The 14,116-nt window shown below is 38.1% G+C and overlaps 1 protein-coding gene across 2 annotated transcripts in view; it reads left to right on the top strand.

Moving 5' to 3' along the window:
- The window catches only part of necab1 (N-terminal EF-hand calcium binding protein 1), a 35,470-nt gene extending 23,597 nt beyond the window's left edge, over window positions 1-11,873 (top strand). For both annotated transcript variants that reach the window (XM_042434666.1, XM_042434665.1), the window contains exons 7-13: window positions 563-684; window positions 2,525-2,601; window positions 3,933-3,980; window positions 6,646-6,758; window positions 8,642-8,719; window positions 10,456-10,547; window positions 11,253-11,873. In XM_042434666.1, coding sequence (XP_042290600.1) covers window positions 563-684; window positions 2,525-2,601; window positions 3,933-3,980; window positions 6,646-6,758; window positions 8,642-8,719; window positions 10,456-10,547; window positions 11,253-11,281 — 559 coding nt within the window. In that variant the 3' untranslated portion in view covers window positions 11,282-11,873. The remainder of the gene's footprint in view (window positions 1-562; window positions 685-2,524; window positions 2,602-3,932; window positions 3,981-6,645; window positions 6,759-8,641; window positions 8,720-10,455; window positions 10,548-11,252) is intronic.
- Window positions 11,874-14,116: the final 2,243 nt, after the last annotated feature.

A 14,116-nucleotide genomic window follows, 5' to 3' on the forward strand; every position in this document is an offset into this window, starting at 1 on the left:
AGCAGTAAGATAAATCTTAGGTGATGTCACCCTGTGGGTGCGCGTACCTTGTCACTGGCATTAGCATCACTGTCAGATCAATACGACATACAAATATAAGCCGAGACAACTTTAGGCTCACTAAACGTATTCTCAGTCTGTTCTTGAGACTGTGTGCTTCAGTCACCTGGGTGACATCTTAAATTACAAAAAAAAAAGTGAAAATGTAAACGTGAAAATGACGAGTGATTCATCCTCTTCACTTTCAGTTAAGTGCACACAATAAAGGGCTGAAATGTTATCCAGTTTATTCAATTACATAGTTACATTTCATAGATTACTTTTGAGAGTCAGCGGATACCAAATTTAAGGGAAAATCTTTTTATTGTGCGATCCATCTGTTATTTGGTGAGTGCAGTGGACCGCAAACTACAAGACGAAAGGTAATTTAATGTGAATGTTGCAGAGGATTTAAAAGTCATGCAGTGTGTCCTTCAGTATGACACTCAAAACTGTTTTTAAATGGAAATTTGTAAAAAAATATGATGGTGTCTAAATAATAATCAGCCTGTTTTGTCTCCAGACAAGGCCCTGTGAAGCCAGAGGTTTTGTCCATCCAGTGGTCGGGTCGTCGCTCCAATCGGAGGCTTCAGAGGAACAGCAGCCTCTCTCCCAACAACCCACTCCTCAGTCTCGTCAATTCAGGTGTGACTATGTGCTCTGCTGTGATGCTGAGTGTGTTGTATTATGTTTAAATATGTTTCAGTGCATCCTGCTCCACTCTTCAGTTATGTTGCTGCCAGCACTGAAAAAAAACAACTGCTTAGCCAGAGTCAGTTTGTCACCACAGGTCAGAGAGCAGAGCACAGGAGGGGAGAGAAGGTCGTGTGGGTGTGAGAAAGAAATTGGAGTGAGAGAGAGTCTGAAGAGGACGGCTGTGTCCTTGTGTGTTGGTTTCAAAGCCACTCAGTGCTCCATGTGCTGTGACTTTGTATAAGTGAATCTCTGAGCATACATAATTAATTCATGATGGACATTTCCATTAGAAAATTAGCCGATATGTGATGAACAAGTGCAGCAGCCTGTATGAAAGTATTAAACATGAAGTGAGTGAGTGTGAATGAGTAAAGAAATGAACACACACAGTCTTATACAGTTACTCCTCCTGTGTTTATACTACTGGATCACAAAAATAATGTTGATCAATTATTAAGAGATTGATCACAGATGACATTAGACAACGTCTGGCAGCCTTGTTGAAGATCCTCAGCTTTTTCTTTTTAAGCTTGTTCACATCTAACACCTTGAATCATAAACCTTAACATATTTAATAAGAAAATCAGAAGCCCTCTGCAGAGGTTATTCAGTCGGGTGAAGCTCAGACGATGTGAGAAATTATAAAAAAAAGAGGAAGGTGCTTTCAACGCACCAAAAGAACAAGAACAAAGAACACAACAAAATGATAAATCTCTGCTCAGGAATGACTTAAAACTTAATATTATCTTTTTGGTCTTTTTAAATAACCATAGTTAACTTTAAGCCTTTTACCTAGATATTACCATCTTTATCAATCAATCAAACAATCAATCAATGAAACTTTGGTTGTATGACACCTTTTAGGTTAGTGCAACTCAAAATGCTTTACAGATGACTGACAAGCTGATAATAATACAGATAAGAATTTACAATTTGAAACTAATAAAAAAGTACTACAATAATAATATAAAAATACCAATAAAACCATTAAAACAGATAAAAGACAATCACAAATAAAACAGTTAAGAGGGAATAAAACATGAACATTTAAAACATGAATACAATAAAATAAGTGATTAAATAAAATAAATAATGGCCACAAAATATTCTAATCAAAAGCCAGAATGAAGAGGAAGCTTTTAAGTTTACGTTTAAAGAAGAAGTCTTCAGTAATGTTTGTCCCCAGCTGAAAGTTTAACGAGTCGATCTCATCAGTGCTGCTCAGATTCCTGCTGGGATCCATTATTCTGTCTGTTTAAAGATGATTTCTAAATGTACTTGAGTGTCAATAGAATGCAAGATATTTATTTTCTGTGCTGTTTTTGAAAATGAAATGTCTTCCTAATTGATTAGTTGCTAGTTAATTGTAGTATCTGCTTAGCATCAGAGTTAGCATTAGTTGAACATTTTAGTTGTAATATAAGTGTTTCTATTTTCCCAGGCTGCTTGTTGTATGTATTTAACTGTTGTTTGCACACAGCCAGTTCTCCGTCAGTCCTCCATTAAGGCACAAGTCATGGTTGCTAGGCATTCTGTGACACAACCGCAGAGCTTATAAACTTTGATTATAGGCCTCAAAGCATTTCTATTGATTGGCGCGGCTGTTCATTGCATGACATGAAAGGAAACCTTGAAATGTCTTCCAGGATACCGTTACTATTTCAGAGTTTTCAGTCCAAAAAAATCAATGGAGCAAAACATGTTTAAAATACAGTCGATGTATGCAGCACCTTTCATCCCCTCACCTTTGTTGTTTGCTCTTTCACCTCTTTCTCTCTCTCTCCGCTAGGTGTTTATGATGAAGACAGCCAGTGGATGATGCAGGTTAACAGACTGCAGAAGCTTATCGACCGCCTAGAACAAAAGGTGATTTCCTTTCTTTTAGCCTTTCCGTACTCTTCTCTCCTTCCTGCCATCTTCTTTATTTCTCTCCAGCTTCCACTATTTTTATCTCCGTCTGTCTCCTCGTACCATCCCGGCCATCTGGTCTTTACATCGTTCTCTCAAATTAACCACAAATTACGGCAAGTGGAACACAGAACACTATCAACAAATTAACTCAACACCCGCCCACGTAACAGGCACATACACATATGCACAGTATATGGGGAAAAAAATCAGCTTTCACAGCTGTTGCATATCTGAATGTGTTGAAAGTAGCAGGAAATCTGCTGTAAACTGACACTTTACAACTTGATTTGGTGAACGTAGAAAAGCTTTGACCCTTGACTGACTTGATTTATTTTTGTTTAATCCTGTATTTCATTTGATTAATCAGTCAAGGACTTTATTTGGCTCTAACAGGCAGTTGGTTGTGCAGCAGAGAATCAAAAACACACAAGGCACATAAACAGAAGATTACATGAGTTAAAGCAATTTAGAAATAACGTACAATATACTAAAATTTAGACCCTATTTGGGCATATGTGCCAAAGTGTTATCTTTTCCTCACAGAGTTTAGCTGAATGTTGGCAGATAGCAGGTATGAAAAGGTTTTTCTGTCTGTTGGTTTTGGCTGATGGGACCAGGAGACAAGGTCGGCAGACACTGGCAAAGATAAAACTGATTAAAATAATGGTAAACACTGCAAAAAACTACAACTATCATATAAAACCGAACAAACAGAAATCACACCACTGCACTGCCCAGAGCTATGTTCAATAAAATATTCATTACAATAATATTCTCTTTTACTTTTTTTTGGTTTTCTTTGTTTTAATTATTGATTTTATTACAAATACTCACATTTGGTACATCAGTGGTTCCCAACCTTGGAGTCGGGCTCCTACATGGGACCAACAGAGAAATCTGAGAGGTTATGAGATGATTAACAGGAGAGGAACGTAAGAAATGTTTAGTTTTGTTGACTTTTATCTAATCTTTTTTCTTCAGTACTCTGAGAAGTATTCAAGTAAAACAAGGCTAAGGCCACTCTTTAGTTGAACTGGTCACAACTGGTAGACATATGCGACCAGTGATGAGGGGCCGTAAGGAGACGCTGGATCACAAGTCGGAAGGTTGGGAACTACTGTCATGGATTTATTGATGAAAGGGAAGAAATGGGTTAAAAAGAGATGAATAAAAAACGTAGATTACTTAGATTGTGTAAAAGATAGTTAAAAGCCACAAATATGTTATGTTGAATTTGTCTGATCGTATCATTGTATTTTAACGCTTTAACTCGTCCTGTTCTGCAGGAGATCCGTCTGGAGCCCGTTGAAGAGGAGGTCTTGGAGAGCAAATCGGTTCGTCCTCTGACTTTCTTCTACTTTTCTGCTGTTTTTCTTGCAGTAAACACTTTGTGTCACTCTGTTCTCGCATGGTGGAGTATTACTGAAAGGGAGGCCACATTAATAATAAGCGCTCAGCTGTTGTCAAGGCAACGTCAGGGCTGAAACTTGTCAGGAGCACTTTTCTCCCCCGTCTCTTCCTTTGCTCTGTCTGTCTTTATCCTTAATCTTTCTGTTTTAGACTCAATATTCAGTTACGAGCTGTTTTTAAGACGAGGCTTTCGGGCAATAAGTGGGCAGACTTGGAGGGAGTGTGTGTGGCAGAAAGATGTAGTGAAAAAGATGAAAGCTTTTATTTATTGAAAAGTTTTTGACAAATCCAGCACTTTATTGCCAATAAATGTCTTAAGCATGTTGCACATTTATCTGTCTCCTATGTGCGTAATCCTACTGACAAATGAAATGTCTTCCAGATGTGTGCTTACAAAGTGTGCAGGTGTTACCTTTCCCTGTTTAACCTTCACATTTAGCGTCCACATGAAAAAGCAAAGGGAGACTGTTCTCGTCGCCCAAGCTTCATATCATTCATTTCACGGCTGAGAGATTCTGTATAGTTGACAACTGACTCAGAGATAATCACAGCAGACCAACACAAACACTCATAGGATAATTCCCCTCCTTCAGCTTGAGTTCCTTTCATCATGAAGAGGACGACCAATATTTCATATGAAAGAAGTTTTTTTTTAAAAATTGAATTTCAAAATGAGGAATCTTAAAACAATTGCCAGTATTATTTTGGAAACTGTTCCTGTAACAAGATATTTTTAGACATTTGATGACTAGATCTTGTTGAAAATAGGTGCATACTGTATATATTTTAAATAGAAAGGAAATGTGGATAAGAAAAAAACATTTCACAAGTGAAAAAGTGTTTTTCAGAGTCTTCATCTTTCAGATATTTAATGTCATAGAGAGAAGAAAATCCTTGGACAGCTGTATTCAGACAGCTGCAAGTGATTAAACCCACACACACTGTCGAAGTGCTTCACTTCACTGCTTTGCCATTTTTGGTTTAATCTTGTCTTTATGCTCTTTTCTTTTTAAATGCCCGCTAAAGACCAAAATGTAGCTATTCACTAAATTTACCATGAGTGTGGACAGTGCCATAGCAGATTTTTATTATTGAGATATTTCACATGTTTTCATATACAGTACAATGTATCAAATGACAGTATGTAAGGTCAGAGGCGGCGCTTGTAGTGATGAACCTACAGAGAATTATCACCAGACTCTGCAGCTCCTCTCAGCTTTACGGAGCTTCATAGCAAGTTTCAGCTCATTGGTTTGCTGTCCGGCTGCAACTTTACTGTTTTCAGAGGAAAAAGCTCTAAAAAAGCAACTGTACACTACCTGCTCAGCCCCAAACAGCAAACATGCACAGTTAGTGACAAGCTGGTGAACATAGTGGAGCATTTAGCAGCTAAGGAGCCAGTTATTTCCCTCAGGAGTTGATAGAGACTAAAAATAGAGTGAATACTGGACTTACATTCACCAGGTGGACAGAAACACGACTCCAAATTACTGATAGTGTTGCTCTGAAACTGTTGTAAACAAGCAGCTTTTTGCAAGTTCAACATATCAGCTTAAACGGTTATGATATATCAATGTTGTGTTTTCTACTTTTTTCGCTGCTCAAGTGGCCAAAACATCAGTTAATGCAGGTTTAAAGGAAACATATCAAACGGGAAAACAACAATTTACACACACGATTCATTCATATATGTGAAAACAGGAATTTTATGTGTTTTTCAAGATTAGTGTCACAGTCTGAGCACCAGTCGTTTCACACAGTAGCGCAGTGGTTAACATGAGTGAAAGCATGCATATGAATATTGCATATAAATCTGTCATGTCTCATCACTGGTTTAATACAGACGTCTCATCTTGCGTGTGAATTAATCAATATGTAACTGGTTTATCGCTGTGTGTCACTGGTAATGAACGCGTTGCTCGGAGAGGAACCCGTAATGACCCACAACACAAGTGGTGTCACTGTGTTTGTGTGTTTGTGTGTGGGTGTCTTTCTCTCAAATTAGCCACTGAGCGAGTCCCGAGGTGTTCATCAGTCACACACATTAACACACACAGCGTACCTTTGGCCAGCAGGCACACCGTTCATGTCCTGTTCCCATCATCAGCCCCTCTGATGCCTCCGTCAACAATTCCTCATCAGCCACAGGAAATGATTAGCAGGCTCTCTATTGTCAGTATTATGTCAGGTCTGCTTCCTGTTTCTTGTTCCCTGCTGTTCACACCTCTGTGCAAGAAGATGCAGATGCTTTTACACTTTCTCTTCCTCAGTATTGATGTGTCATAATGAACTTCAGGGTTAAATTCTGATCACGCTGTGGCACATAGGTGTGATGATTCATTCAGAAACTGTTGCCAGGATGTTTGATTATAAGTAGTATATAAAAAAAGATATTATAAAAGATCACCATATAGTTCTCTGTGAGTCACCATCTTTCTGATAACAAGCTGAGCTGACGTGAAACCCTGCCAGAGGATTTCTGAACGCCCCCCCCAGCTCCGTCAGACACTTGACCCACCAGAGGCAACTTCTGACCTTCTGACTTTGTGTAACTTTACATGTTCTCGTCATGTGTGTGTATGTTCACAGCACATCCTGATAGTCCAGAGGCAGCTCTTGGTGCTGGAGGAGGAGCTGGAGGAGTTTCGTTTGGCTCTCAGACAGTACATGGAGTGTGCCTGCGCCCAGACTGGATGTCTACAGTCAGTTCTGATTCTCTTTGTTCATTTTTTCTGGGGGTTATTTTTTTTATCTTTTGTAAAGGTCATTATAAAGAAGGGCATTAGAACAAAATAGAAGTTCAACAAGAAAAGGAAAAAGCAGTCCCCATAAACCAAGAAATGTAACATCTAATTAAATACTGCATATTAACAGTTTAAAGATGATTATTAGGAAGCTGCAAGATGTTTCATCTTGAAGTTGCAAACTTGCATCTGCTTTACTGATTTTGCTGGACTGCTTTGTTGCTGAATATTTTGCTTACATTTTATGAAAAATGAATTGCCTTAACATGGATATAAAACAACACACATCTATCTCTTCTTTGGGTGTGGAAGTCTGGTGATCTTCTTTATTCGTCTTATCATCAAAAAACCTCTGAACTAAGGTGAATCCTCTTGTACTAACAGGTATTGTGTTTGTATTCCAAAGCCTGATGGAGCTTATATCCTCTGTGTCACAGACAGTTGTTGTCCAAAACTTAATAAAAACAGATAAATGAGCAACACAGTTGCCCTGGCCGACACGCTCATGATTCTGTAAATATTCACTAGAGCACCAAATGAGAATTAATCTGCGGCTGAAAATAGTCCCCAACAAATGCACTATTTACTCCTTTTTCAGTTATAACTACTAAAAGCTACAGTGCCTCGTCATTTCAGGAAAAAAATAAGCCTTTTTTAAAACAAAGACAGTATATAGTATTTGTAATGTTTCGTAAGGATTCACATCTTCAGTAGGAATGAATGTCCTTTGGGGTTTAGTGCTACAGACATGGGATCATGTCTGTCCAGTCATGGGATTTGTTGGCAATAAGAAAAACATACAGTAGAATAATGCCAGCCTTATCCTTTAAGAATAGAGATCAATGAACAGTGGAGGAAAATGAAATCTCATTCAAAAGCTTGAATTCACACATATTCAGTATATTTTGCACACGTTGTTGAGGATAAAATCCGATTAGTAATGTTCGGTTTACAAATGTATGTTACATTCATTGTAGTGTTTAGTGTTATTTTATTTTATTTAGATCATAGACAGGATGTACCCTAACTAACAAGATGTCTTTAGGGGATACGAGTTACATTTCAGTCACAGAAATAACACATCATCTCTTTGTACTCTATCTGTGGTATAGTGGCATTTTTGCTTGTGACTCAAATCTGTATCTATTTAAATCTACTCAATGGCTTAGAGTAGTTTAAAACAGTGTTCTTCCTTTTTTTAACATGCATTACATTTAGAGGCTTAAGTGTAGGATATCTAAATGGTTCATTTATATCATAATCTCATTGAGATTGTGGACAAAAATTGAGTTAATCAGGACACATTTTAAATTGAGTTTTAGTGATGTGGCCATAAGAATTTTCTGCTCTCCTGTCAGAACTAAAGACGTGTTCCGGTTTTAAAGTGTTGCATCCTGCCACAATAGGTCGTGCCAGTAGATGAAAGGACCTTTGCGTTGTTTTTCTCCAGCCACAGATTTCAAACCTCAGCTGTGTCACCCTCGTCACTCTGTGGCTAAATTCAGCCACAGCAGAACAAACAGAATCACTCTCACTGCTTCTTTGGTTTCAGACAAAATACAGCAGCCTGAAGGTCGGCGTGACATTTACATGTTTAGTCGTGACCATTTCAGTCAGTCAGGATCACTTGTTTTCAAATTGAAATGAGACTAAAACCTTTCACAAAACACTTGACAATCCTAATTTCAGAGTGAAGCCACAGAAAATATAAGTTGACAGATTCTCATTGTCTGCACTCAGCCGGAGTGTGACAGATAAATTCAGACTGTTGGGACACATGATGTAGCACGCTAATTAGTGATTGCATGACTTAATGGCCTCTCTTGTTTTGCATTTGGCAGCATCGCAGTTCAGCGGCTGGCGAATGAATCACGCTTCATTCTCTATGAATTCTGGGAGCATAACAACGTGTGGAAGAAGTAAGTGTTCGCCTGCACCATATGCATCGTGACTAATGCAGCGTTGCCTGTTCAAATAAATCCCAAATTGTTTCCTTGCTCAGCTTGAACTCACTGAGAGAAAGTCTGGTTCAGACTGAGTGTAGCGACACTGGACGCTGTGAAGCTTTGATGAAACTAATGAGGAAAACAAGAGTGTCACTACGACTGTAACCTCAGTGGGAACAAAGAGAGGAATTAATGATACTGTGGTCACCTTTATTGATTACTTGATGACTTCCATTCATGTCTCAACAAGTGATTTCATTTGTATCATTTGAACCATGATTGTATTACTCTGTGTGTAGCTTGTTATTTGCCATTGCAGACACTCAAAGTGAAATGAAATGTTAAAAAGCTACAGATATGCACTCACTCTATTGATTAGGTGACTAAAATGTCAATATGATTTGGCATTTTCTGCATTCTTAGTAGAAATTGAATCTGCTGCCAGGAATTTCTTAAATGATAAGTAACTAAAATAACTGTGCTTCAAGTGTTCGCTGTGTCAATTTGAATTGCTGATATATAAATTTTGCATTTTTAAATTGCAGTTTTGTATTTTTACATGTGTATGAACTGTGTGTGTGTTTTATGTTTGCAAACCAGCTTGCCTAAAATTGCCCCTTGAGGGATGAATAAGGTATTTTGAATTGAATTCAATTTAATTGGAACTGCCTGTAATTTGATGCATTTGTCAATAATTAGCCAAGTTTGGAAATAAGTTCAAGATCAGTCACACTTTGTGCCCAAATTTCAGGTGCATTGGTCAAAGAAACACGTTGAACGGGAACTTTATAAAAGCTGATGTTAAATTATGTTTGTAGTTATTGTCACAGCACAGGTAGTTCTGGTGAAATGACTCGCTGGTTGGTCTTCCACTAAACTCTACAGGTGTAACAGTCACTAACATGTCTCAACATACACTGAATGCCAACAACAAGAAAAGGATGCAGCTTTAACCTGAACCTGAGCTCAATGTTGGTTTCAATTCATTTAGATTAACAGACGCAGACAGAAACTAAGCCAAAATACTTCAGTGATGAGAGATATCATTCAGTGTCCATCTCGGTTTCAACTACATTTTTTCCCTCTCAGTGCCGCGACGCTTTCTTTCTGTGGCGTCTGCCCTCTGACCAGCTCATATAATATAATATAATACATATGAGCAAGATTACAAAATGATCCACAAACATAAAAACAGAAAAGCCAGTTTCCAGAGTTGTGGAGGCCTTACAGCAAAAAGTCCTTCCACCTTCTGTCTCCAGATTTTAGAGATATTAGGTGAGAAACACCCTCCTGACAGCTGTCAACCAATCAAATATAATTGACAACCTGAGACTGTGATATTATGATGTATGTTATTATAAAACCAACAGAGTATGCACAGGGATGATAAACATCAAACAGCTCCTTAAAAATCCTCATGTAGTAGCTGCTGAGTATTAGTATCACACCCTACGCGGAATCACATAACACATTTTTTGCTGTGTTAATTGTATCGCAACAACCTCTTAGTTTGTAATTCAGCTCTACTGCACATCTCACATCATAACACGCTCTGCCTCCGTTTGCTGTTTACAAAAAGGCCTTCAGAGACAAATTAAACTGAGTCAGGTGTTATGGAGAGTTAGGTTTGCACACTAAGGACAGAGATCTTCATCTTTATGCACCTTGCCCTTGAACAGTTAGTGAATCTTCTCATTTCTTCCTCCTAGTCATCTGCAGACCAACTACAGCAAGACCTTCCAAAGGGGGAATGTGGACTTCCTGGAGACTCCTGAGTCCGTAACCACCATGCTGGTTCCTGGTAGGATCTATAACTGCAGTCTGATTCTCCTGTCACATTACACACTGAAACATATCACATCTAATAAGATTAAGACAACTAATGCTCTCTTTGTCCTGACGGATCGTACCCTCTGAAAGGGTAAACACTTTAGCTTCGTGCACTCTTTGATAGGTTTGTCATCAATCACAAAGACATGTTGTGCAGATAAATGATCCTCAAACTCACAGAACTTCATTTTAAATTCTAATCAAGTTTTCAAAGATATCAAAATGTCACACTGGGAGATCTTTGATTTTGATTTTGAGCTGGACTACACAACTAATTGAGATAAATATTGTATGTAGCTTTGAAGCCATTTAAAGAGACATTTAATAGTCTGTTATTCTTCCCAAAATCATATCAAACATGTTAGAGTTTCACTGCTTTTCATTCGTAGTATGTCTGCTGGTTGCAATAATAGGTTTATTGTGCTCTAATGACTTATCTTTGGGTCATTTTTCCTGCATTATTACAATGAATGGATCATAATTGTATCCTGCAATCATCATTACCCATTTCACGTAAACACCCACAAGGAGTCGGAGCAGAGGGCAGTGCTGAATCCATTTGTCACAGCTTACAAACACACAAATATACAATATGCACATCGTGTGCTCAATGTCTGACTGATTGGGGTCATTTTTGGGGGTCAGTGAATTTTTTTTTTTTTTTTCTCCTCCGCAGCCTCCTGGTGGGTCCTCAACAACAACTGATCATCACTGATGGGTGCAGAGAGGAAACAGTCACCTGTCAACACGTCAGGAAGTCCACAGCAGCGCACACACACACAGACACACTCACATACACGCATATACACTCACTGACTCAACACAACTCGTGAAATCACGGTGATTAGTATCAATTTTATGACCTCCATGTTCCTTCATAGTGAGGTGGTAGCCAAAATAGCCCACGTGTGTGTTTGTTTATGTGTGTGTGTGTGTGCGTGTGTGTGTTTGTTTACACTCCTAGAAGACGCTCTGACGTCCTAAAAGCAATGACCTCATCAGACGTTCTGATGATCTGACATCATCACTGTGTTTGACGTGACATCATCTGCAGCCCAAGGTGGTTCATGAAAGCTGAAGCGTGCAGTGAACGTGCATGACAACGGCGTTCTGCACGTGTGTGTGTCTGTGTTTGTGTGTGTGTGTGTGAGAGAGAGAGAAAGAGAGAGATGTAATTGTATCAATCGTAGCAGCTCTGGGAGCTCATTAAACCATTATTCCATTGTTTCCGTATTTAATGTGTCAAATTGAGATAAAAATCTGTTGGTCATAAATAAAGACGATATATTGTTGTGTATGCTGTGAGTATCTCTTCCTCGCTCTGTTTATGTCCCTGTTTTGTCTATTTGTCTGTTAGCGGGATGTCCGATCTCCATGAAATGTGTTTAACAAACCAGGGAATTATTTAAAATTGTTACAAATACAAATATCAGAGAAAGACAGAGATAGATTCCAGTTTCTATTTGTACTTCTGCAGAGTCAAAATGGTTTAACTTAATTAAGTGACAAGACAGGTGTAAAAAAGCACCTAACAGCTTTATATCAACCGTAGTTGGCAAATGGTTGCGTGATGGTCTGCTCACATGTTTAAAGCTCTAAACAAAGCTGACTTGCAGTGTGTGATTGCAGCTTCCAGAAACATGTTTTCCAAATGATTGTAGATGCCACCACCTAGTGAACAGAGAGCAGGACTGCAGCTGTTAGAGTGATTCTTCATTTGAGTCCCAACAGGACAGAAATGAGGTATTAATGATGAAAAGACCAAATATCTCATCTCATATATATGACCCAAATGATCATATTGAAGCTCCTGAAACTTGGATTCAAATTCTCAAATATTTCTCTATAACATTAAATACTCAGACTCTAAATAAGCAAAAATCAAAGTGAAAGATAAAAAAAAAAATCTTAGTTATTTTTTGCGAGTTTAATCCTCGTGAGTTCAGCTAATCTAGTTCATCAGGACTCTGTGGGTGTACGAGGTTCGACCATGGAAACATAAGCAAACAACCTCACAACATTCAACCTTTCTCTCTCCCCAAATGTCCTGTCAGCAGGAAAATATGCCCTTTTCTGCCTGTTCTACATAACAAAAAGCAGCTGGATGAAAAGACTTTCAACATGTACAACACCATGATAAAGAGTAACAGGTTAAGAGTCTGTGTTAGTTATTTATGCTCGGCTATCTGCATCCCTGATTATCTCTGCTTTATTTTATGGCAAAACAATGGTAGACGTGTGCAAAAAAAAAAGAGAAGAACAATTCATGAAAACAAGGAAACCTGCAGCAGTTAGATTATAAATAGCTTTAAAAGCACAGAGGGAAAGCCTACATTCAGACACACACACACATACATCTACAACTATGTTTATTTAGCTATATTTACTCTATTTAACTTGCATTTCTATTGATTTCGAGACAATGTGATCTAAAAGTGTCAAACACCTGCCTGACTTGTAGTATTTCAATTTAAAATTGAATCTATAGTCTACAACATAATACATTCATGGTGTAACCTTAGAACAATGATGAAAAACTAAACCTATGATTTAAAAAAAAAAAAACAGGAAAAATAATTGCTCTCAATGTAGGTTTTATTAAAAAGAGAAAAACATTTTAGTTTGAGCTACTTGAACAGCAGCACTGTTGTTCAGGTGAAATCTAATCGTCAGTTTTTCACAGCAGTGAGGAGCTTTGTCTCCTCATTCTCCTGCTGCCATCATAAACAGCGTGTGTTGTGGACACAGAGGGGCTCTCTGGGGAGCAGACTGTCCTTCACCGCTGTCACATCACCTTCATGGTCTCTGCACACACACACAAAGGACACGCCAACACTCAGGAGAGGACGGTTTCATGTCGCAGTGATTTAACAGGATATGCTGAAGCCGGTGGCAGCATGCAGGATTTGTTTGAAATGACACTCAAAACTTTAATTCATGTCCAATATTAAGATTATTCAAATGGCAAATTTAATAAAATTTAATTTTTAAATTCTACAAACAAATTGTGTTATATTTATCGTCATGCTATTTGACATGTTCAGTCACTTAAGCTGTGTTTATCTGTGTGCAGTTGTGTGATGATCAAAACAACTTTGCCAGATATACAAGATACAAACCAAAGCAGATTTACAGGAAATATTGACATCATAAACCATATCAGTAGCAAATCCTGGCATTTTAAACATGAATGTCATCCTGTTGTTCAAATCTTGTTTGTGTGCCTTTAAAGGATCAATTCACCTAAAGTACTCAACATTAGTGGCATCTAGAAAATCATAGTTTTCTTTGTCCAGGTGTTAAGATATCTGTCTCTGAGATTTGAGCCACGACTCTTGAAATCCACACTGGACGTTGTCTGATGTGGATTAGTGTTGGAGTTTTTGCTTTAAATATCATTTTTCAATTCTCTAAGCAGTTAAAATGAAATCCAAGTCAGCTCTAAGAAATCATAGAGATGGACAGCTGAAAACCTGAACAACTAAAATTATCTGCACCACCAGAGATAAGTGAGAAAATAGGATTTTTGTAATTTTTGTA

The sequence above is a fragment of the Thunnus maccoyii genome, chromosome 15 (assembly GCF_910596095.1).
Source record: "Thunnus maccoyii chromosome 15, fThuMac1.1, whole genome shotgun sequence".
In the NCBI taxonomy this organism is placed as follows: Eukaryota; Metazoa; Chordata; class Actinopteri; order Scombriformes; family Scombridae; genus Thunnus; species Thunnus maccoyii.